Genomic DNA, 26,087 nt, shown 5'->3' with positions numbered 1-26,087 from the left:
TCTTCTTACTGCTCAGCTTTTCAAATTGTACAGTTATGCTACAAACATGGACCAGTGACACTTGGGCAGCCATACTTCACAGCAAAAATGGGGACTTTGAGTCTATGGGGAGATCATTTGGGGAACCCCTGAACAACATATGATTGCTTTATTTAGAAGACCAAGGACGAGAAGAAGATGACCTACTTTCCCCCTCCAGAATGAATCACAGACCCAGATTTTAAAGAAAGTTTTCAGAAAGCAAAGAATATGTTACAGGCAGACTCTAATGGAAAATTATCCTGTATAATCCCCCATCAACATGAAGACTCATAATCTTATCCTATTCCCATTTATTTCAACTGGGGTTTTATAGACAATGTCCTTGATGAACTGTCCCCCATATGTTTGATTTACCACCTGATAATTCTTACGGTTTATGTTATGGGTATGATTTCAGAAAACTGAGCTCTTAAGATCCTGGATCTAAACTTTAGGTCTTCAAAAGCACAGGGAAAAGAAAACATAGGTCAACTGTAGTTCCTGCTGCATTTTTTGCTTCACCAGATGGGTCCAATTCTGCCAGCAAACAAGAATGTTTAAATGGAAAATATTGTTCCATGTATACAATAAACTACAGAGTGTTCCAGCCACATCCACTGCCTTTGATCTTTCACAGGTCACTGTGCCCACAAGGAACTCCAGTATGCATCTTTTATATCAAATACCAATCTCACTGTTGAGGATTTTATGCAATATAAAATCCTTACAGGTGATTTTACCCATTTCCTTTGCTTTTCCTCATTTTAGCTTTCGATTCAACCCATGGACATGAAATCATTCAGATACGGAAAAGAAACAAGTGATTACTGTCCCGGAGTAGCCAAATGTGTAAACAAGCCTCCAGGCGTATTTAAATAATGCATTTTGAGGTACGTGAGTGCCACCAACTAATTCTCTTGTACATGCCCCTCTGGGGAACAGTGCATAGATTCAACACTTAAACTAGAGCAGCCTGTCTTCAGAAATCCTTGTTGGTTCTTGTGATCCTAAAGCTGGAAATAGCAGCTTCCTGATAGGATGTTTTGTTACAAAGAATTCATGTTTAACAAGCACCAAATACCAGGCGAGGGAACAGTATTGCCTCTCTTATCCACTACTGACACAGCAGCGGTGACCCCCAAGTTGCAGACTTTTTTTCTCTTGCACATCTGTACTTCACAGCCTTATTTTTTAATTAGCATATGAAATACAGTCGCCTCAACTGGCTGATGTTGATGTACTATAGGACATTGTTCTACAAAGGAAGTAATATAAGGCATTATTCATTTTTTAAATCCTGCTTTTGGACAATTAGGCATTTACTGTGAGCATTCATTCCTAACTATGCCCACAATGAGAAACCACTGGGGAAGGCAGCAGCACAGCACGCCCAAGTCTTCATTAAGCAGAAAAGGAATATTTTCTCTGTATGTCCTGGCTCATTGCATGTCCAGTTATCATGTCAGGATACACAACCCATTCATGATCTTGGGGTATATGCAAGCAATATACATATATTTCAAATATCTCTGCAATTGCTGAGGCTTTTAATTACAACAATATATATAAAAGGTATACCTACATACTCTGTGGTTTGTTATGTATTTTGTACTAGAAGTAAAAATTTAAAAGCATAATGCACTCCACTGACAGCATCTATAATTAAAGCAAATAACCAGGTACATTAGACAAAGAATCCAAATCAAGGCTCACGGATGCCACTGTTATGCGATTACTGACTTATTTAAAAAGAAATACCTTTCAAGGTCCATGATATACTATTATTTTCTGTCCTATTACCATTTGTTCCTGCCCAGTTCCTATTGTTAATATTTTCCCTTTAACACACATGCAACCATCTTAGGCAGTAACCTTTATTTTCAGAAGAAAAAGGCAGTTTGTTGGCAGAGTCAGATTCATTCTGGGTGATGAAAAGGGGAGGGGGCAGGCAGTGCAAAAGGCAAAAGGCTAGTGACATTGCCCATGCTTTCCACTGCAGAAGGTTCCAAGTTTAATCTCTGGCATCTCCAACTAGGATTCCTAACCCCCACTAACGGAGAAAAGAAGCACCTTTTAAAGTGGTGATTCTCTTATATTTAGCGGGGGGAGAACAGCTGTCCCCATCCAGCTCCAGCACAGCATCCCTCTAGTGACTGTTGCTGTGTCTATATTTCCATACAGATTGTGGGCCCTTTTGGGACAGAGTACAGTCGTACTTATGTTTATTGAGTACAGAGTACAGTCATACTTATTATTATAAGTACAATATTACCTATTTATTTATTTATCTATGTAAATTGCTTTGAGAACTTTTGCTGAAAAGTAGTACATGAATATTCATAGCAAGAGGAGGAAGAGGAAGAGGAGGAGGAGGAGGTATAGGACAATGGTGACAATGACTGGGAAATGCACTTCAAAACCTAGAGCCACTGGCAGTCAGTGAAGATTAGATATGGCTGGCTAAGATGGATCAGACGATTCAGTATAAGGGAACTTCATAAGTTACACTTAAAGGCATGTAATACTGTGACATATTGATCAATAGATTCACCAGGCAGTTGGGATATAGAACAGAACTTGTAACACTCAGCAATCACATCCAAAGTAGGGTTGAAATGATCATCTAAGGCTTGAAGCTTCATAAGGGTTGCATTCCCTTCCAATTTGGTAAAGGTAAAGTGTGCAGTCAAGTTGGTGTCGACTCCTGGTGACGACAGAGCCCTGTGGTTGCCTTTGGTAGAATACAGGAGAGGTTCACCATTACCATCTCCTGTGCAGGATGAGATGATGCCTTTCAGCATCTTCCTATACCGCTGCTGCCCAATATACATAACAGAGGGAATTCGAACCGTCAACCTCTGGCTTGCTTGTTAAGTCATTTCCCCACTGCGCCATTAGGTTGGTAGGAAAGGGCAAATGAGTATATATTCTTTAGCCTTCAAGGCCCAGACAGTGTAGCAATATAGCCTTCTGCTATGCTGAAGTAAAATCAGGGGTCTGTATAGTGAGGAGGTAATTGCAGAACTAAGACCTCCATTGTTTCCAGGGAAGAGTAAGTTATTCTGGAGTGGACAAGAAAAAAGGTGGGGGTGGAGGAATCTAAGCCATGTGGCAGTGGTCATCCACTGAGAAACAGAGTTCAGGACCAATAAGGGGAAAAGTACCTTCAGGGCTTGTGCAGCAAAAGAAGCTGGATAAACAATCAGCAGCAGCAATAGTAGAATGCAGCAGTTCAGGAATATAGGCCCAGTAATGCAATGAAAGAAAGATGCAGGAACTTTCACAAGCTTTGCAGGCTCACATCTAGCTGGTTCAAAATCTTATCGCCAAATGTTTTGTAACTGCTTCCCTCACAGACACAAAGAAATCTTATGTAGATTTAACTAAAGATTTATTTAGAAACAACTCAATTTTCTCCTTTCCCTCCCTTTTATTTCTGATGCCATCCCCTGCACTGTCTCTACAGGATCCTCACTGTGACAAACTTCTAAAATAACAAAACATAAATTATTACTAGATAGACTACAACACTGTACTGTATATTGGAAGCACAGTTACCTTGCTTACAAAGAAAACCTGTGGACCATTCACATTAATACAGAGTATGATGGAAGATGGAAGAGTCAGCATATTTGGCAGTACCTGAGGCTAGGCTATGATAGAAAGGAAAAGCATTTTGGTGGGAAATAATGAGTTTTTACCCACCCTTCCTGCTTCTCAGGATACCCTGAAATTGGTAGTTAAGGACATATGAACTGATGGAAATAATTCATCTTTGGATCTCTCTCTGCCTTCTAATTTTTGAGACATTTTCAATTATCTTTCCTTGTACATATGAGCAACATTACTGTTTTTAAATGTAAATGCATTTGGAAGTTGCCTAGAAAACATATCATATATTATCAGAACTGGGAACAGAAAAATGTTACTTAAAAAAAAATTAACCAAGTACAAAACAGTCCCCTTTACAAACAAGTCGACCTTCAATAAATCTTATTTTAATTTTTTAAAAAGAGGATACAGCATTATATACATGCAATTTTATCTTAGCACAATAGTTCGCTCCTTATAGCCAAATAGGGAAAAAGTGTTCTTTTGTGTGTATAATGCTGGAGAATTGTGCAGACAATTTTAAAGCCAGATGATCTAGGACAGAGGTAATCCACTAGTCTAAATCATGAAACGCTATTTCTAATTATTCAGCTAGAAAGGTCTACATGCCAACACATGTGTATCTGAGTACAAGGATGGGGGATATTGTAAGCTCTGCACATGTGGCCCTTTTTGCCAAACTGGCATGGAAAAAAGCTCTTGGATTGCCTCTGAATTCATGGGGGAATAAAAGGGGGGGGCAGAAAGTTTAACAGTTGCCCATTGTGGGGCCTAGCAAACCAACTGCATTTTCATTCTTCAATAATACAATATGGTATGAATAACTGATCCATCCATTTAGGTATGCCACAGTAAACCTAAAGCAGCCCCAAATAAGTAAACTAATGGACTCTGCTATTGGATTTTAGAGAAAAATCAAATGCTACTGTTCTGATGGTAAGAGTCTTCTTTTAAAAGGACGCCACGTTATCTGCTGTGATGATGGGGGTTTGTTTTGTTTTAGAATTACAACCAGAAAACATTTGCATTTATGTTTGTGGTAAGGTATAAAGTTATACTGGAGGCTTTGTACTGAATGTACAAGAGGCAGCGAAAGCATTGTAGTGATTGGGCAGTGGGGATTCCGAGTCAAGGGCGCACCTAGGTAATTTTGGAGCCCGGACCAGAAAGGCTTCGGACCCACTCCCCCCCCCCACTTCTTGAGGGCTGGGGGGTGGGGTTTGGGGGCAAGTCAAATATAAGTATTTTGACATTTTTTAAAGTGCTGCTGCGCGGAGGGGATGGGGACTGCCAGCGGGTGTGTGGGCACTCAGGGGAAGGAGGCAGCAGCAAGAGCTCCTTCTCTTAGCCTGTCTGCCTCTCAAATAACAAACTGGGCTGTTTTCAGCCCATTTCGGGCCTCTGCGCTTAGAAAAAAGTGTTTAAAAATATTTGACTTGCCCGGCGGACATGGGGCTGCGGTGGGGTTCTGGGGAGAGCCCCCAGAAGACAGGATGCCACAAACCAAATCTCCATGGTTAAGTGCACCTCTGGACAGAGTCAGTGGAATGAAACTGTTGCTGGTTAGAAGATGTGCTTTACTGTAGCTCTGTGTAAAAGTGTTATTTTTATTTCAAACAAGAATAAATCCTTGGTTGTTGTTTATCCAAAGAAAGTGGCATCTTTGACTGAATTCCCACATGAAGACAGAAGGAATTGTTGCGCCAAGATAACACAGCTCCCCCAAGATGCTTGAAGACTCGGGGGGATGCTGAAAGTTCTTCTCAAGTGGTAGCAGCGGCTGATTATCCAGCTATAAATGTCTCAAAACTTCATGGTGAGGTAACACTTCCGCCACTTTCCAGGATACATTACTGTTGTCCATCATGGCCAAAGCTGAGATAAAATGGTAAATTTAACAAAGGGAAGACCAAAAATGTCTCTTTATTTCAAGGTAGGAGATTTAAGAAAAGAAATGGGGTGGGGAGAACAGGAGTCTAGTTAGGCCATTAAAAAAAAAAAAAAATCAGACTACATTGAGAAATTTGACGTACCAAACTAAAATTTCTCCAGTTTCTTGGAGCTGGGACTAAAGTAAATCGAAATGAGAAGAAATTGCACTAATGTGGAAACTGGCAACCAAACGACGCAAGCACTACTAATGTCCTCCAGCAGAGAAAGCCATAAATGTGCATAGAGGCTCCAGCAGGCTGAAAGACTCCTGCTACCTCTAGATTAGAATATACAATTTAGTTTGATTAATGAAAATGTAAATGAAAGAGCTCTTCCTTCTTCAGTTATGATTAAAGACCAAAGCTGACTGAGTAGCTTTCAGGAAGATATTTCAGTCCCAAGAGCTAAAATCCAATATACTATAATTGCAATCAAATCTGATATGGGATTAACTCACAACCACACACTCCCTCATAGGAATAAGAAAATATATGGAAGTGGTACTTAAATACTTTTTTGTTGCAATAAGGTTTCTGAAATGAAAATCCAATCTTTAGGATTTGAATGATGAAAGCAAAAAAGCATTAATGTTGACATTATACTAACAACTTTAGGAGCTGCATCATGCTGTTAGAGGCACTAAGAGGACCAAAATATGAGATAAAATGATACAGCTTCAGTTTGTTCAACTGAAAAGCCAAACAATTTATGTAATCAGGAATTGACAGATCTGCAAAATGTACCTCTTTGGGAAGAAGAAATAAAGGCCCAGTTTAGACGTTACAGAAAACCACGTTTCAGCACTGTGTAAATGAGTCTAAGGAAGCCGTGGGTTCACACGCTTTCTCTTCTCTTGCACACGAGAGTGAAAGTTTCCATTCATTTAAAAAATAAACCACAACAGCTCTGTTATACACAAATGCAGGAAATTGCAGTCTGCTTAACTATCAAGAGCTGGAACATGCCAGGATGTCAGATGAAAATCAGAAGTCCTATTACATTGTACGTGTGTACGGGTGACTGTACACATGTACACTTCTATGTGAATTACTATTCATCTGTCATGTGCTTGCTCTCTGTGTGGCCGCCCCCTGAGGCAGCCTGCTATATTGCAGCAAATCCCTAGGCCACTGAAGCCTTGGACAACAAGCCCCGCCCTAAAGGATCATTCATTGATCTTTCCCTGCAGCAGGAAGTATAAAAGGCTTCCTGGCTGAAGAAGGCCTCGTCTCAGTTATCAAGGTTTCTATGGTTTGGTGCACTTGTCTGGGTGGTTTGACCCTTGGCTTGTTTCAGAGTTCAGATTACCGGCCTGACCCTCTGGCTCCAGACTGCTCACCTGGCTTGACCCTTAGCTTGTTCCTGACTCCTGTCTCTTGTCTCACCCTCTGGCTACTGCCTATGATGTGGCTTTGATCCTTGGACTGTTCCTGCCAGGGGCGTAGCAAGGCTGGAGTGGGCCCAGAGACAAGATTTTAAAATGCCCCCCCCCTCACTGAAGCTCAGCTCAGCTCATGAAGTAAAGAAATCTTAAATGAGGCTGAATAGTGGTAACAAAAAGCATAGTTATACACACACACACACACACACACACACACACACACACACACACACACACCACAACACACACACACACACCTACCTATGTGCCACAATAGATCATCATCCAAAAACGGTTGTGTAAATTGTGGACGATGTAAGTCATTTAATGGTACTAGAGAAAGACATGCTGTTCTGGTAGCTCCAGGTCTTAACACTCACATCAATTTCGGAGGATGAATACAACTGAAGGAAGCCCAGGTGGGTGTGCGGCTGGGGGAGTCAGTCATGTGACTTGCCTCTGGGGCCCCCCCCAAGGCAGTGGGCCCCCAGACAACTGTCTCCCCTTGCCCTATTATAGTTACGCCCCTGGTTCCTGCGTCCTGCCTCTGTCTGATCCTCTGGCTACTGGTGATTATGTGGCTTTGGCCCTCAGCTTCTTCCTGACCTTGTCTAGACCCTCTGGCTCAGCCTGGCTTGGCCCTGGTGAGTCTCTGGCTCTCCTGGTCCTGGCCTTTAGACTTGCACCCCCTGGTGATTATTGCCCATGGTTCAGTTTTCTGACATCATTCACTTTTAAAGTGGCCCTGGGTGCAAGTCCTTGAAATGCATGGTGGGGGGTGGCTTGAAGGTGGGGAAGGGGATACCTTTAAGGGTGGTGAGGGTGCTCTTACCCCTCTTGCCGCATTTCCCCAGATGGTGCTACACTTTTAAAGGGTCCAGTGGGGTGGCAGCATACCTCCCTGCTGCCTGTTGTCTTGTTGGACCGGAAGTACTCGATGCATGTGCATGCACATGTCGCATGTACGTGCGCGCCTGACGTGTGCATGTGTGGTGGGTACTTCTGGTCCAATGAGGCAATGGGGCAGCAGGGAGGGATGCTGCCGCCCCGCCGGACCCTTTTAAAGTGCAGCGCTGGTGTGGGAAACGCAGCGGGAGGGGTAAGAGCAACCTCCCACCCCCTTAAAGGTAGCCCCGCCCCGCCTTCGAACTAGCCAAACCAACAGTCGTTCAAACCTGTTCGGAGGCCCGTAAAAGGGCCTCCGAACAGGTTCATGCACATCCCTAAAGAATACTATAGATACAGAGTAGGGATGCGCAGAATGTTTTGATATTAAAACATTTAGACTCTAAATGGGCCGTTTCAAGCTCAAAACAGAATACCCTTTAAATAAAGGCCCTGTTTCAAGCAGAATAACCCAATTTCTACTGAAAGATTTCGAGTCCCATTTGGAGGCCTGTTTTCCCACTGGCTTCTGATTGGTTTGTGATCTCCTTGCTTCTTGGTTGGCATGTTCTCCTACAAATTAAGTGTTGTCATAGATAACTGTGCCCTCATTGGCTGGGGGGCAGGCAGGAGGGAGGAGGGAACACAAAAGGAGAGAATTTCAAAATGTATTCAAAGGGACTGGGAGGCAGCGAGAGCCCTTATTGTGTGCCTGCCTCTCTTGAAGGAGGAGGATACATCAGGAGAGGGGGAATAATTTTGTGTACTTCTTGGTGATTGCTGTGATGACCTCCATATCTGGCTTTTAGACTAACTTCTGCTTCACTCACTGCTCTGGTCTGCTCTGCAATCTGCATTGCAAGATGCAATCAGTCAAAATGTGGCTGAAGTTGCTCTAGTTGAGCTTCTGGCTATGCTTGCTGCTAAGTAAGGGTGCTGCTGTGACAATGCTAAGAAGTAACATAAGGAGTCATAATTGTGTGTGAGAGAGCAACTTGTGCCAAAGATGTTAAAGCAGCACAGGCAGTGTGGCTGGCAGTGGATTTGGGGTCAGTGATTCTTTTGGGGGCACTTTTGGACTGTGTTTGAACAGTGTGTTCTGTGTTTGGAGGAACAGATTCCTTTTTACTGTTTGCTTCTGCAGTGTTTTTCAAGGCAGGATCCAAACTGCAATGCAAAACTTGTGTGTGCAGCTTGTTTTGGCCATAGGGAACAATGGGGAAACTTGAAACATCCTAGGGACATCAAAGTGGGTTGGGTGGAAGAGCACGATGGGTGCTACATAAAACCCAACCCACAAAAGAAATGGGCAAGTGGGCAACTTAAATCTTTAACCTTTCTCCCAAACCCTATAGGATCCTATGGGGGGTTGGGAGAAAGGTTAAAAATTTGTTTAAAATCACCTGCTTGCCCATTTCTTTTGTAGCACCCATAATGCCCTGCCACCCAACCCACTTTGGTGTCCCTAGGAGCTGTTCCCTATGGGGAACAATGGAGTGTTTCAAGTTTCCTCATTTTCTCTATGGCCAAAACACTCGAAACGTTTCATATTTGTTCCCTTGAAACAGCTAGTTCAACTGCTGTTTTTAATGAAATGTTTCAGCCATTTCCTACAAACTCTGGGGGCAATATTCAGGTTTTAAAAAGATTCCTTTGCCTCTTGTGTACAGCAGCTCTGTTTACTAAAAGCAGATATGAACCACGAGGAGGGCACATGATAAGTTATTCTTATGGGCTGTACTACTTCAGAGTAAGAATGTGTTGGAAGTGAAGGACTATGCACTGTCTCTTGTCTCAATGACATAGGAGGATAGACTAGTGAGTCAGAGGGCTAGAGGGTCAAGACATTGGTCATCCTTTATCTACTGCTCTGAAACTATCCCTTTGGAATGTAGATTGCTAATCTCAGGGACACTTCCTTCCTTCCAGCCACTTCCTTCCTCTCTCCCCTCTTCTCTTCCTTCCTTCTACCTTGCAACATGCAAGCTCCTCTCCCCTGCACCATGTGTGCAGAGATGCAGAATCCATCTGCATCCAGCTAGATAGATAGATTAGAGATCCTAACTCCTCGCTTTCCTATCCAGAATGGAGTTCTCTAATAAATACCATTTATATTGATTTGAAACTATGAACTGGCTCCAAGTTACTTTACTCTCAGCATACACGCATGCCTAACTAAATTCCGTTGTGTTGTGCCTCTGTGCACTCTGCTATAATGAGAAAGGGTTTCTCCTACCAGAGAGAATTCCCAACATAATGTACATAGGGAATAACACTTCTTTTGAAAATGCTTTCATGTGCCCATCTCCATGCTACTGTCAGGGGGAAAGCTAGGCTTAGAAATCTCACATGCAAACTTTCCTCATGCAAAAAGATTTTGATGTGGAGGTGTTTTCCAATAAATGACACACCCTCCCCGTGCTACTTACATTCTGAGAAGGTACAGTTTCATGAGGAGTGCCAGCCAATAGGATAAATAGCTTTAGTCACAGTATCAGCCAATTATTTTGTGCAGTTTCCCCACCGATGATGCCCAGAACCACCAACAGTAACAACCAAACTCGGGGCCAAAAGCACATCACCTACCAGCTTTTGAACAAAATGCTGCTTCATTTCAGGATTCAGATCTCTTTCGAGAGCTAATGTTATAGTGCTAACATCTTCTAAGATGGTTCTGAGCAGTTCATTTCCGCTGATGAAATGTTCCAATCTTTTAACTGAAGCATAATTTTGTCAGCTTGCTAATGTCTTACCATACTAGCATGAAGCCTATGCAATAGCAGGAAAGTGCTACATAAAATGGCTATTGTTGCTCTATTGTCAATCAGTCACTTAGGATTTCAGAGGCTATAATTGTACTAGCAACACAGAAATCTGTTTTCCCCTCAAGCTAGTTTTTGTCACATTTCTTACACACTCTGGCGATAATCAGGTTTTTAAAAGATTCCTTTGCCTTTTGTGTACAGTAGCTCTGTTTACTAAAAGCAGATATGAACCTTCAGGAGGGCACATGATACATTCTTCTTATGGGCTGTACTACCTCAGAGTATAGGGAATCATACTTCTTTTGAAAACACTTTTATGCATCTGTCTGCATGCTACTAGCTAGGCTTAGAAATCTCCTGAGATGTAAGTTTTTCACATGCAGAAAGATTTTGATGTGGAGGTGTTTTCCAATAAGTGCTTCCCCCCCACAAGTACATTCTGAGATGGTACAGTCTCATGAGGAGTGCAGCACCTGTTGCCCTCAGACATTTGAATCTGCTTCAAAAGTGACCCAGACAGACAGACATGAAAACAACAGCAGGAGAACTCGAGAAAACTAAGGAGGGGTATGTTTCAGAATGCTTCCAAAAATCTTGCCTTGTTGAAGTCTTCAGAGGTCGCTCTCATCTCTTTCCATGTCTTATTCAACAGCTGGATGCAAATGCAGAAGAACTCTTCAAACGACTTGTCATGTGTGAAGAACATTGGGTGGAAATCATTGCAGGTCTCACTGGCTAAAATAATAAGAAGAAAGCACCAAATTTTAGCAACACTTCAACAAATAGATCCTACAGGAATAATATACAGCAATTGTATGACTACCTGTTAAAAAAAGAGTAAATGGGAAAATCAGAGCAACATGCAAAGTAATAAACAGATCAAACCACTTCTCCAGAAAATGACCAGCAATGACATGATGCAATTTTGTACTGGAAGTGAGGATGTATCTGATTCATCTCATCATTCCTGTCCTCCTCCTGTGGTAGCTTATACAGAGATCCTAGGCAGTTCCATCCAGGCACTAACCAGATTCAGAACTGCTTAGCAGCAGGGTTGCTAAATCAGGTGCCTTCAGACCATGCCCTGAAATCTTGTTGCTGTGCTGATTCAACTAATTGGAATAAAGACATTTATTTTCAGAATGTCTATGCACCACTGGTGCCTCTGAGCACTACTAAGGAGGAAAACAAGAAACTGGCTGAATGATTGGCTATGCAAATAGACTTAGGGCCTCAGATATAAATGCTAGAACCCATTAAAGAACTACAAGCCACTGGCAGTTGCTGCACATTGATAGACATCAGGATATAAGCCTGGTTGTCAAGGTCAAGATCACTTGTCAAGACATTAGTGTTCATGGGCTGAAGGCTACTGTCAGGGTTAAAGATCTACTGAGACCAAGGCAGTCTAATCTTAGGCAATTGTCTACCACTTCAGTCTCTGAAAAATCCTGTCAACCATTATCAGTATGTGTAGCAAAGCAACAGCACCCACAGCTTTACCAAGTTTCCCACTGCACTATTATGCTGAATTGTACCCTACCATTGTGAATGCAGCGGTGGGGTGATTTGAGGCATGTGGAGATAGGACAGATTGTTTTGAAGTCCTTTCCCCCCTCACAGGATCGTGAGGTGTGGGGACTTCTTGTAGTTTGCCCGGTTCATCTTTGACGTGCTCTGGGAGCAGCTGCATTTAGGTGGTGCTCTGTTGCCTTTTCCTTGTCTGATGGCTCCAAAATGGCATCGTTCGGCTCCGGTTACCCATTCCTCACCTGAGGAGGGATTCAAAGAGTCATGGCTTCACACTTTGCTTGCAGTCATGAGCAACACCAATCCGGTATTGGGTATATGGGGGATTGATCCATCCTCTGGGCAGTGGCCATATTTCCCCATCAAGGGCTGGGTTCAGGCTTCATTTGGGACAACTGGACATCTCTGTGTAATCCTTATTTGGATGTTTTGGCTCCATTGGGAAGTCAGAACAAGCTACAGAGGAGAAGATTTGGCAGGGGAAAGATGTTGATTTTTCTTTGTTTTTCTGTGATCCTGAGCTGAAGCTCTTGGTGCAGGACAGAGTTTTAGTTAACCTTCTGAAGGACGCAGAGCAACTTAAGCAGTCCAAGGCTGAAAATAATTGGGTTAATTGGTTGCATGGGTACTCTCTTTTTTAAAATGGCGGTTGTTCTGCAAGCACAGCCGTGGCGGGGCCCCTTCCTGGTGAAGTACCCAGACATCATTCATAAGGTATAAAATTCATATTCCAAGGCATCTTGGTAGGCTTATGATGAACCTTTCCGCATGAGCAAGGTCCTGCCTTGGGATAGTAAGGATAATGAATTTTGGTCTGTTGTGATGTCTTTTGATCGGGCCTGTTCTGGAAAACTGCCAGACAAGGTCATCTCCTTGCTGTCAGTTCAGGCAGGGGTTCATATTGGAAAGCTGAGGTTGGCAAGGACAGCAACTAGAGAGCAAGGGAAACTTGTATGTTGGGATTTTAACACAAATAGAAAATGTTTTTGTTCCCCATGTAAGTTCAAACATGAATGTTCCCAACTGCTTTTGGGCAGGAGCTGCACGCCATAATGGGTACAGTGCTTCAAAGCAGCAGGCTGGTGCTGGAACCACCAAAGGTGGTCAAAACAAGGACTCCAATGCCAGTGTGGTCGGAGGCACTTTAAGTACTTGGTGTATCCCAATAAAGTGGTGGCAGACTATTTGCATCATTTGATTCTGCAGTAGAGTTGGTTCACCTTAATGGTGTGGGAGTGCTCATGGGTAAATGTGATATTAAACCTACTTTCTGCCTGTTGCCCATTCACCCAGAGCATTTTGAACTGCTGGGTTTCTGCTTCCAGAGGAAGCATTTTTAAAAAAAATAAAGCATTGCCCATGGGTTGCTCCATTTCTTGCTCTGCTTTTGAAAAAAATTGCACTTCCTTTCTCATTCCATTTTGCATTATTTAGATTCCTTTTTGTAGGATGAGCAGGCCAAGATTCCTGTGCCCAGGCCATGGAGCATTTTGTCTTACTCATGGAGGAGTTGGGTGTTTCATTGGCAAATGAAAAACCTGAAGGTCCTGTTTCCACCCTCCAGTTCCTAGGCACTGAGCTGGACTCAATTAACATGGTTTCCTAGTTGCCCGAATCTAAGTTAGATGCCCTCCATGATTTGCTGATCTCTTTTCAGGGTAGGGAAAAGGCTACTCTGGGTGAGTTGCAGTCTCTGGCTGGACACCTGCATTTTGCATGCAGAGTAGTGGCACCTGAATTGCCACTGAATTTTCTCTCTCCCATCCTCTGCCAAAGCACCACACCATAGAATCAGACTTTCCATGGGCTTTCCCAAGGATGTTTCAGTGTTGTTTGAGTTCCTGGCAGGTTTTAATTGAGACTTTTTGGAGAAATTCAATTTGCTTGGGAAATAGTTTTCAAGTTTATTCTGAGACTTATGGTTCTACTAGTTTAGGTCTGTACTGGCAGGGTTGGAGGTGTTCTACACCATGACCTGTAGAGTGGGCCTCAGATGATGAGGAAAGAGACCCAACATTTTGGGAATTTCCCCCAATTTTGGTGGTGGTGCTGCTGCTGTTTTGAGGCAAGCTTTTCTTTTAACAAATTGGTTCTTTTGGGGTGTGACAATCTAGTGGTTGTGCATGTGGTGAACAGCCAGTTTTGCAAGTCAGCTAGGGCCATGCATTTGGTGCAAGAGTTTGACCTGCTTTAAAATTTAACATTTCCTTCAAGGCTTATCATGTGCCAGGCCTAACACAATAGTGGATGCCCTTTCATGCTTTCAGTTTTCCAGATTCAGGCTGTTCACTCCAGAAGCTGATGCAAAGCTGGTATGGCTTCCTCCAAACCTGTGGTTGCGTAGTGCAGCAAAATAGAGCAGGCACTCCTTGCCTTGTTGGCCCCGTCTACCAGGGTGGCCTTATCAAATGCTTTCACCCAGTTTTTGAAATTCACTGGCTTGTCAACACTGAACGAATGCAATGTTTCATTGCAAGATGCAGCACTTTTCTTACATTTACACAGTTGTGTAGTTGCAAATTCAGAAGTGCAGGTGCTCTCCATAACAGCCTCCAGAGCCATGCCCACCTCAACAGCCATGCCCCATAGTCATGCCCCCAGTGGCCACACCCCCACAGTCACAAGGGCTGGTGGCTTCTTCATGTGGAAAAAGCAGCATTCTTCACATTTAGAGTCCATCAGACTGTACCTCTTGCATCTCGTGAGTTTTTAGCTCCACTGTTTACATTTCCCCCTGTACCAGAGCCTGTGGGTAGATATATTCTGCCAAACGAAGACAACACTTCTTCTATCTGACAAAATCGGCTTTAGTCCTTAAAAACGTTTGCTGCAATGATTTTGTTAGTCTTTGGAGTGTCACAAGGCTCTTCTTAGCATATATTTCAAGGCACTCAAGCAATATTCTCCTTTCAAATACAAAATGGACTAATTACCTTAGTCCAGACACTTTCTCTCTGCTTCTAATCTACCTCTCAGGATTGCTAGGAGGATAAAAGTGGGGAGAAAGAACCATGTACACTACCATGAGCTCCTTGGAGGAAGAGCAGGATAGTAGCGCAACAACCAAAAAACCTCTGTGTGTGTACACACACACACACACACACACACACACACACACAGAGCACACATATATTCATCTTGACTGTCAGCTACATGCACTCCAATCCTAAGCACGTACACTTGGAACCAAATTTTAAAAAAATCATGACGGCAGTGAGCAGCCCAGTTTGATTCCTTCAATTAACCTTTTTTGTATTTTGAAGCCAAAAGCACCGATATTGCACAATTCCTTAACACCACACCATCACCATACACAATCATAGTGTGTATCAAACAGAAGGAAAAGCCCCAAATGTGCAATTTAAATCTTTATATCCACTAATCAGATTCCAATGGGAGAGGGCAAATACAGAGTTGTCCCAGTTTTGAGTTAAAGATAAACATGAATTTTCAAGGGCAAGAGAGACAGGCAGTTTTAAAAACAAGTTCTCCATGATCTGATTCACAAAGTCTTATTTTGAAGCAAGTGGATAAAAAGAGACACATACCACAAAATAATGTATTGATTGGGGAAAGGTGGAAATGCTAAATTCTCAGTTTTCCAGTTTGTGAAGAAGTCTGAAGCCCCTTTCAAGAATTTGGGAGTACTCCCCGCCCCCTGGTGCTCCCACTACAAGCTTAAAGAAAAAAGACTATGTAAATTATTGTATGAGCTACTGTTACATGCACAGAGCAAAATAAAATATCCCCTAAGTTAGAAACACCATTTGCAGTAAAGATCAGTTTCCATATCTTTTGCTATGTAAACTTCTTTGAGGGCTTTTTTCAGTTGAAAAGTGGTATATAATAGATTGAAAAATCCTAGACCAGTTTCAACCTAGCAAACAATCTAAGATTCTTCATTCCTTACTCCCTAACACATACAGAATTGTGAGCCATTTTGGGGGCAGCAGGGAACCATTTTCTGAAACATTTTGCTATGTAAGGTATTTTGAGTATGTTTTGTTATAATTTCCTCACAAGAAGGAATGAGGGATTCTTAAAAGTTTACAAGTAGGGCTTCTTCTTGTTGGCACCTTTTTCTATTGTGCTGAAAATGAAGTTTTTGTTTCAAGTTGGGCTAAGAGACTATACACACATGAATAGTGTGCACAAGCACATGTACACAACACACACACCATCCATCCCTTCTCCCTCTTATTTTGCTGTTCAGGAAGGAAACAAGAGCAGCTTATTGTTGTGGTTCCCTCCCTCTAAATCAATTCAAGTTCCGAATGCAGAGAATCACATGGCCAGAACTTGAGGAGGAGAGACAACTGGCTTCAGCCACACAGAGTCTTTAACTCTTTCTCCTCCTCTTTGCTGCTACCCCTCACTCAGGGAGACAGACAAGGAGAGAAAGAACCAAGTCCGGAAGGAGGGCAAGTTCATTTCTATGGTTGTGAATGACATAAATTGGGTTTGGGCCTTATGCCCCGAGTCCACAATAGCCTTCATGGAGCTTTTACCTCTGCTTCACTGGCCAGGAACACACAAGGCTGGTGCTCTCAACAGGTCTCGCAAGAAAATTAACTCTTAGGTAAATACTTTCTTGGAGGGGTGGCCTGTTAATTACACAGCCAGAATTCTATATCCCCAGGCCAGAACTTTTAGGCAGGGATGGGATCCACTATTTCGAATGAATCATGCCATTTTCATGTCTAGTTGTGCCAGTGACAGCATTTTTGTTTCCCATCACCCTGACAAGCCATTTTGCATGTTTTGTTAGATCTTATTCTGTTATGTATCTTGAGTTGACCTGGTGCCATGAATTTTGAGGAGTTTACCAAGATGATCCTTCAGTTTAGTGACTGTTCCTCAGTTTAATAAAGATGTTGGTATTTGATTTCTGAGTTGAGACCTCACCATGTTGTTGGGTAAGGAGGAAGGTCTTGTGAATAGTGACTAAACATTATGTACTGAAAATATTGTGTGACAAAGGGCTGAAGAACTTCTGGGTAATAGGATGACATTCTAAAATATTGTTGTGTATTGTTGTGATTGTTGCAATTACTGTAGCTGTCACATTGGCAGATGCGTGTTTCCAAACCTGTCTTCATTGAGGAATATGGATGCCCATTTGTAGTGGAGAATACATAGGCAAGGAAATGCTAGACACTACCCACTGTCAATTCTTTCCAGCAAATATGTTACCCAAACATGAATGTTATAGTATGAACAAACAGCTGAGAATTCCAGGTTTGCTTCATGATACAGTGTTCTGTTCCAAGAGAAATACCTTCTCTAAATTAGAACTTAGCGCCATGTGGCAGGTGACAGTAAGATCCAGGACTTTGACTTGATAATTATACTGTATTTCGCTCCCAGTTAATAACATTTCTTCATTTTTCATTGAATAACCCAGTTGTCATCTGGATACAGAGATTGAGACAGTAAATGAAAAGCCAGGCACAAAGATGAAGGTAAATGGGTACAGGAAGAACCTGGAAAAACTTCATTTGCTTACACTGGCGTACATAATTTGACGGTGAGGGCCTGGTGCTTCTCCGAGGAGCCAGGAAAAGGCTCTGGTCATTCTGTACAAAAAAGGGTGCCACTTAGATAAAGAGAGATACAAACTCTGCAGATAAGGTGAAGCGGTGTGCCACTTGGATAGAGAGAGACGGACTCTGTAGATAAGACTGAAGTCTCTGTCCAGTGGGTGAACCACTAAATATGCTCCTCCCTAAGGATGTGGGGGGAGAAACAATGGCAGACGTACAAAAGGAGGAGATGGTATAGTTAAGAGCCCCTTTATCATTGACTAGCACCTCCTAACGTTAATTCTACTGATAAAAATCAGATTCAGGAGTGCCTGCAAACAGGTGCAGTAGGAGATATAGGGGCTTCAATAGATTTGATTGACAGAGTCATAATGAAAAGAAGGATGCCTCCTTCTGATGGTGAATTACATTCCGTAAGGGGCCAAATCAAGCCTAGTTTGAAAATTTGAAATCTGAAAACTGAAAATGTAATGTATTGCGTTTTCCTCACTGGTGGAATCAAATAAGATGACAAAGGCATTGAGATGGGGTGATCTTTTGAAGACAATGGATTTCAATTCTGTTGCTCCAAGGGAAAGTCCAATAGTCTTGCAACAATAAATTGGTTAGATGCATAGCCATCCCCAAGATGTAGAAGCACCTTGGAAGTCTGGTGAAGCTTCAGATGTACCAGTCAGCCTTTCTGCCATATTCACATAGTCACAGCCTTTCTGCCATAGTTTGTAGGGGTGTGCAATTCGGGTTTTCCGGTGATTCGGCTCGGACCCGAACCGAATCACCCCTGTTCTGTTTTGTGCCCGAATCTGGGTCACCCGAATCACCCTTGATTCGGTTCGGATTCGGATTTAATCCAAATCCAAATCCGAATCGATCCGGGGGGTAAAAAGGGGCCCAGGGGCAAAATTTTGGGGTGGGGTGGTAGTGCCCAATGGGTAGAGTCTACCACCCCAATTTCAGGTGGATTGGGAAAAATCCTGATTTTTGGTGAATTTTTAAAGTTTTAGTGACTTTGGGCCAGTTCGGGGGCATAGAATGGGATCTGGGCAAAAGGAGTGGGGTGGGGTGGTAGTGCCTAATGGGTGCAGGCTACCACCCCAATTTCAGGGGGATTGGGAAAAGGGCTGATTTTTGGTAAATTTCTGAAATTTTCATGTCTTTGGGGCAGATCGGGGCAGAAAGTGGGGCCTGGGGCAGAATAGTGGGGTGGGGTGGTAGTGCCTAATGGGTGGAGGCTACCACCCCAATTTCAGGGGGTTTGGACAAAGGGGTGATATTTTGAGAATTTTTGAAGTTTTAGTGACTTTGGGGCAGTTTGGGGGCAGAAAGTGGATCTGCCCCAAAATAGTGGGGTGGGGTGGTAGTGCCTAATGGGTGGAGGCTACCACCCCAATTTCAGGGGGATTGGGCAGAGGTGTGAATTCTCATTCTGAGAAAAACTTCTGAGGTGTGAATTCTCATTCTATCATAGCAAATGAGATTTTTTTCAATTAAACAACTCTCATTACCCCACTTTCACTTTTTCACACTTTCCTTTACTATGAATAATATGAGGAAGTAATCAATTTAGCACACTTCACCTTATGAAGACAAACCTCATAAAAATAAATTCACCAAAATTCACCCCCTGCATAATCACTCTTAAATTGAGGATGGGTGGTAGCCTCCACCCATTAGACACTATCTACCAGCCCACCCCACTCCTTTGGGGCAGATCCACTTTCTGCCCCCAATCTGCCCCAAAGACACCCAAACTTCAAAAATTCTCAAAAAATCAGCCCTCTGCCCAATCCCCCTGAAATTGGGGTGGTAGCCTCCACCCATTAGGCACTACCACCCCACCCCACTATTTTGGGGCAGATCCACTTTCTGCCCCCAAACTGCCCCAAAATCACTAAAACTTCAAAAATTCTCAAAAAATCACCCCTTTGTCCAAACCCCCTGAAATTGGGGTGGTAGCCTCCAACCATTAGGAACTACCACCCCACCTCACTATTCTGCCCCAGGCCCCACTTTCTGCCCCAATATGCCCCAATCTGCCCCAAAGACATGAAAATTTCAGAAATTTACCAAAAATCAGCCCTTTTCCCAATCCCCCTGAAATTGGGGTGGTAGCCTGCACCCATTAGGCACTACCACCCCACCCCACTCCTTTTGCCCAGATCCCATGCTATGCCCCTGAACTGCCCCAAAGTCACTAAAACTTAAAAAATTCGCCAAAAATCAACCATGAACCGAATCACCCGAATTTTTCGGGTCTGAAATTCGGGTGATTTGGCTCGTGCCCGAAAAATATCGGGGGACATCAGGGGTGATTCGGTTCAGCCCCGAATCACCCAAAATTGTCCGTTTCGGGCACAGATCGTTCTGTGCCCGAAATTTTTTGCACATCCCTAATAGTTTGCTCCATGCATGCAGAAAATATAATAGTATCTTATTGAGCAGCAGATTGCATGGAGGCTCTGCTTTTGTGACCCCTGGCATTGTTAATCAAAAATGACAGTTCCAAGAGCCAAGGTTACATTAGGCTTCTCACCTGGAATATTGTGGGCTGGGTGTCAGATATCCTTTGATTAAGTGCCATCAAGTCGGTGTTGACTCTTAGCGACCATATAGATAGATTCTTTTAGAGCATCTTTTAGGGATTATATAACCTCTTACAATGTTATATTGGTTCAAGAGACTTGGGCAAGTGAGCCTATGAGGCTAAATGAATTCGTTTCACATATGTTAAAGGCCACATCAGGAGGAAACGGGTAGGTTGAGGGGTGGATTGGATATTTTTATCTTCACAAAATTACAAGCTGATATTACTAAAGTGGAGTCTTGTGATCAGGACTGGCCTATATAGCCAGATTTGGGCTTTCCAGTTTCCCAGTTGTAAATGTTTATATTCTATCACAAGGTGTACAGGCACAGACTAAAGAAGCTTGGCTTAAATTGGAGAGGTATATTTTAGATCTTACTTGAACATTTCCTAATGTTGTTGCCAAGAGCAGGTGATTCAAATGCCAGAATTGGCCTAAATGATGAGGCCTGCTGCTTATAAAATTGTCCCACTGCTACGAGAGGGTGAAACTCCCTTCTTAAAGCATCTTTCTAAGGATATGAAAATTAATTGTGCAGGACTTTGCATGGCTCAGCTTGTAAAAGATCTGGATTTTTATTCTGAATGGGGTGATCAATGGTGATAGACCTGGGGAGCATACACACTGGTCTGGGAGGGGAGCCAGTACTTTAGGTTATGTGTTGGCATCATGGGAGTTTCTTACAATGATGGTTTCTTACATCTAAAAGTGGTTTTAACCTATGGTTAAAAAGTGACCATCTATCAATAGCCTTGAAAGTAAAAAAAGGAGTACAGGAAACTAACGTAGAAAATGTTTATAAGACAGCCTTAGTAGAAAATATAGGCCAAGTAAAAGTAAAATGGTCTGCCAAGGTGGAGAAAGAAATAAGAGCTTTTCTTGACATGGAGATTGCTTAAATTTCCAGCACTCAATTTTGACTGCAGATTCTCCAGAGACAGCTATTCAATCACATCAGAAGTTCATTACAGCTCTACAACCTCTCCTACAGTATCTAAGGAGAGCAGTATGACTGGGCACGTCTCAGGGAATCATTCAAGGCCCTGGTTTGACAAGGAGCGTGTCCAGGCTAAGAATGCTCTTATAGCCCAGTTTAAGGTATACAGAACAGTTAATATTCAGACTCGCCCCCAAGAATATTATTTTCAGAAAATGAAATATAAAGCATTTTTAAAGAAGAAAGGGAGTTTCAAAGGAAGGCTTGGCTCAAATTAATCCAGGCTATTATACTTAACGAGCCAAGTATCTTTGAGAGGATTGTTGTGGGTTGGGGGGACCTGGAGGATTGGTCCAGAGTCAGCTATTTATATTGCAGCAAAGGTTTTGGGCGCTCACTTCCATTTACTATATTCTGAGTCATCTACTGGTATGGTCCCCAATCTCAAATGGAAGTAAGAAAACTTATAGCCCAGTTGAAGTTGGGGAAAGCTCCAGGGGGAGATTATATTTCAGCAGAGCTGACAAAGAATAATGTTGACTGGTGGGTCCTGGTGTTGGCCATACCTTTTACACATATTGATCTATCTACCCAGGTTCCAGATGATTTGGGACTTGATATTATTGTCCCCTTATATAAAGAGTAATATCCAACCACAAAAATTACTAGGGGTGTGCACAAAACTGATTTCGTGTTCTGTTTCAAGCTTGAAACAAAACACAAAATAACCAAAATATTCTGTCAAACAGCAGTCGAACCAGCTGTTTCAACAGGACAAACTTGCAACGTTTCGAGTGTTTCAGCCATAGAGAACAATGGGGAACTTGAAAAACCCCATTGTTCCCCATGCCTAGCTCCTAGGGACTCCAAGAGTTGGGTGCTAGGGCATGATGGGTGCTACCTACCACCCAACCCACAAAAGAAATGGACAAGTGGGCAATCTTAAATACATTTTTAACCTTTTCCCCAAACTCCCATAGAATCCTATGGGGTTTGGGGGGGAAGGTTAAAATGTCCCCCAATGGGTTGGATTTAGAAGTATTATGGATGAGATTCTATTATAGTACATCTTTATGACACCAATGTTTAACTGTGCTGGTCTAGGACTGTAAGCAAACTAAATTTACCTCTGCCATGGCTATAACTATAGCGCACTGTGCTTGCAATCACCAGAATGTCTCACAGAGCTGAAGCCTTGGACCTGTCTCAAGGTGCTGAGTTCCAGTTATAAAGCTGGAGCCAGTAACTTCTTTTTAAATATGAGTTTTAATTGTAATGTCAGATAGATTAAAATCCAATCAATTTCTCTCAGCTACATGGTTAGATCGTGAGTTAATTTAATAGTCTAGGATGGTCCAATAAAGCTTCATTACTTTCCATGGCCAGGTCCTCCAGGGGGAGTTGTGAATGTCCTTGGCTTCAAATCTACTAGTTAGGTCTGCATTATTAAAAAAAAGAAAAAGAAAGGGAGTGGTGTCAAGAGTCCCATTTTCAGGGGTACATGGCAGCTTCAATTTCCATTCTTTCTCTCTGCAGCTGTGACTGAAAAGCATTCCTGATCATCAGACCTTCAGTCTGTAATTGAACACAACAGTAGCAAATCCCAAGGGGCACTTGTAGTTGTCATCAAACACTATTAAGCACGAGGAGACATAAAACAATGCTGCAGAAACAGTGCTGCGCAAACAAGGGGATGAAACCAGGCAATGGCCTTGAGACACAAGGTCTTTAAAAAAAAATTTCCTCAAAGCCTCAGCCTTCTTGGTGTTTCATCTTGCAAAAACAAAATAAAATGAAAAAGTTAAGTTTATAGATTATCTCAAACCACACAACCTCTAGATTCGAAACATTCTGTTATTAACAACTGCAACAACCAGGGCTAGAAATAAAATAAAGAATCTAGGAAGGGCACCAATGTTTTTACTAATTGATCCTCAAATGTTTATTCCAACATAATTCTGTCAAAATGGATCTTACTTAAAACCTGTAACTGTCAGCATTGATAAGAGCTTTCATAATCTTACAATCTAATCCTGTGTCTGTCTGAAACCTGAGCACCTGACTACCAGGACCCTCCATTGTAACTCTGTACCACTAATGCTCTGCCTCACTGACAAATTCAGCTGATTAGGTGCAATTATTGTCAGCCGACTCCACAGGCCAATCCTGGCTCATCTAGGCATATAGTCTTGGCCTCAGAGCTGGACCATCGTCTGAGCAACTTGTCACTACAATGTGCAGCAACAGACTCCTTTTGCCTTACCTTGCCTCACTAGCCCTATTCAGACATTATGTTTTGCACATATGCAGACATCTGTACACTCATAAGAGTTTTTGGGTGAATGACTGTACCTGCATTCATTTTAAAAATGACCCTATGTAAAGGCCCCTCAAATGCATGGCACAAATAGGAAGTGTACTGCTGTACCTGTGTTCAACATAACATGTGAATCTCTGTACCTGTGGATGCTGTACATTCAACTGTTCACTGTATCATATTCTTGCTTTAAGCACCAAAAGGGAAAGAGGCAACAATTCTGTATCCAAGACAAATTCTGATCCATTGTCCCAAGTGTGAAATGTGTAGACTCATTCTAGATGAATTTGCTTTTAGCAGAAATATGTACCAGTTTTGCACTGACCTAAAGCAGGCTAGCTGGAGGCCCACTGTCCTGCATTACCAGCCTCTGCCACCTTCTGTCTCAGTTTTGTCTGCTTGCTCCATCTATCTTCAACACAGCTCATCATCACTAGGGAAATTCATGGAGCTGAGGCAAAGGAATCTATATTATAACTAAAGGAACATTCCCAATTATTGCACCTGATCTGTTGCCCTTTGACCCTTTCTTTGTACATTAGTTGGATATATCTGATCTTTGGGGATGGAGTTTTAGCTCAGTGGTAGAGCATCTGCTTTCCATGTAGAAGGTTCCAGGTTCAATCCCTGGCATCCTCTGGTAGGTCCCGGAAAGACTCTTGCTGGAAACCTTGGACAGATTCTGTCACTCAATGGAGATAACACTAAGCTACATGAACCAATCATCTGACCTGGTACAGGGCAGCTTCCTATGTGCCTCTTTACCATTTTGAGATCTGAAAACTTGTTGATATGTGAATGGCTTCCAGAAAGCCTGCATTGCCTTGTCAGGAGTGAAAATAAGGCAGGTCTGCATAATCTGTGAGTTGAACCTAGCCAATTCATCAAATATTTTGGACTGACAACCCCCTCATTTTTGAATTCCAAGGCGGCAGCAAAACCCGGACTGGCCACAATATGTAAGCTGATAGACTGTATTCAGCATTATGAGTGCTCAGTTGTGCAGAACTGCCATATGGCCAGTGAAACCTGACCAACTGTTTCAAAAGACCTAGGAGTTTTGTAAATCGCCTTGAGATGCATTATGAAAGGTGGTATAAAAATTGAACAATCAATCAATCAATCAATCAATACAAATGAGGCATGCAAGAAGACTTCTAAAGTCACAGTGACTGGATTCAGACCTAACAAAGAAAAGAGGTTGGTGAACCTGAGGTTTCAATTTTAAATTATAAATCGCAGACATTCATCCAACCAAGGTTCTGCAACCTCCAGTTCTGGGGGTAGGAAGGTCACCCCTCCCTGCTGCTCAGACGCCAAGGCCTATCCAACAGGCTCCACATCCAGACTATGGACAAAGCATCAACACATCAGTGATGCAGCTGCAACTGGCCACGATCTTGAAGGGGGCATGCTGAGCACAAATGTCTGTTTTTGGAGCAGTCTACCAGAGCTAAGCATGGAAAGGGAATTTAAACCCCTTTAAATGCTGTCCCATGACAGTGCTTCTTCTGACAGTGATGGCACTGCTTCCCACCAAAGAGCTCTACAGCCAAATAGTCCTGTATAAGCACGATGGGGGGGGGGGGCCCACTGGGGGCACTATTTTCCTGTTACTCAGGGAAGGGAATGGAACATGACGACTTCCCATGAGGAAATATGCAGATGAGGGAGGACAAAGGATTCTTGGGGGGGTGTGTGTCTGTCCTGCTGTGACCTAGGATGCTCTTGAGAGGGAACACCCCGGCAAAGAAGTCCACACAGACCAAATTGAACTCCAGCTCCCCAACAGAATACATTTAGATGACCCTGAAGATGTTGCATGTCATATATAATGTACTGTATTACACTTGGTATGGTGAAAACAACTCTATACTTTGTGATCCACCCACTTGACATACCAGCGGGGATTCAAACCGGCAACCTCTGGTTTGCTAGTCAAGTCATTTCCCCGCTGCACCATTAGGTGGCCCGTTCCATTAACTTACACACACAACCAAGAGGATTTTGACACTTCATGTGTCAGAGCTTGGCTGCATGCACAGCCAGGGGGCAGGGTGTTGGATGGTGTGTGGATGGACCATAACCCTTTCAAAGTTCCTGGGTTCAGTCCGGCGTTGTGCCATATGCAGATTTGCCAGCACGGGGATTTGTAAGAGACGGCAGCCTGGATTTCCAGCATCCCCTAGAGAGGGGAATTGCTTTTTCAGGGCACAAGCAAGGGTGCACATGTCCACACTCCACATGGGTGGACGGGCTGGCAGGGGGCACACTTTTACAACTACTTGGCAGCAGTTGCCAAGACAGGGAGAGCAGTCGCTGGGGTACATGTCCCCATGGCTTTCCTCCATGGAGCAACTTGACTCAATTTAGAACCCCAAAAGCCCAAATTGTGTGACAGGTTCTTTGGAGAAGGGGATGTTTTGCCAACATAATGACTAAATTTGCTTAGCAATTCTATCCCCTCTGATGGTCCTTCTCATGAGTTGTGAGGGGGCATCCCCATAGCCTTACACTCTCATGGGTAAGTGGTTCTCTCACGATCAGCATCCATCATTAATATATGAGAGGAATCTCTC

At 42.9% G+C, this 26,087-nt stretch overlaps 1 protein-coding gene and 1 non-coding gene across 7 annotated transcripts in view; one reads left to right on the top strand and one right to left on the bottom strand.

Moving 5' to 3' along the window:
* Nucleotides 1–26,087, bottom strand: part of ELMO1 (engulfment and cell motility 1) — a 459,005-nt gene that overhangs the window by 121,686 nt on the left and 311,232 nt on the right. For all 6 annotated transcript variants that reach the window (XM_053260714.1, XM_053260710.1, XM_053260713.1 and 3 more), the window contains one exon: nt 11,195–11,331. In XM_053260714.1, coding sequence (XP_053116689.1) covers nt 11,195–11,331 — 137 coding nt within the window. The remainder of the gene's footprint in view (nt 1–11,194; nt 11,332–26,087) is intronic.
* Nucleotides 24,070–24,147, top strand: TRNAG-UCC (transfer RNA glycine (anticodon UCC)). Its single transcript has one exon. It is a non-coding gene; the product is annotated as a tRNA-Gly (tRNA).

This window comes from Hemicordylus capensis, chromosome 6, assembly GCF_027244095.1.
Source record: "Hemicordylus capensis ecotype Gifberg chromosome 6, rHemCap1.1.pri, whole genome shotgun sequence".
Classification (NCBI taxonomy): Eukaryota; Metazoa; Chordata; class Lepidosauria; order Squamata; family Cordylidae; genus Hemicordylus; species Hemicordylus capensis.
The sequence above is the reverse complement of the archived record's forward strand: the minus strand, read 5'-3'. Positions and strand labels throughout refer to the sequence as shown.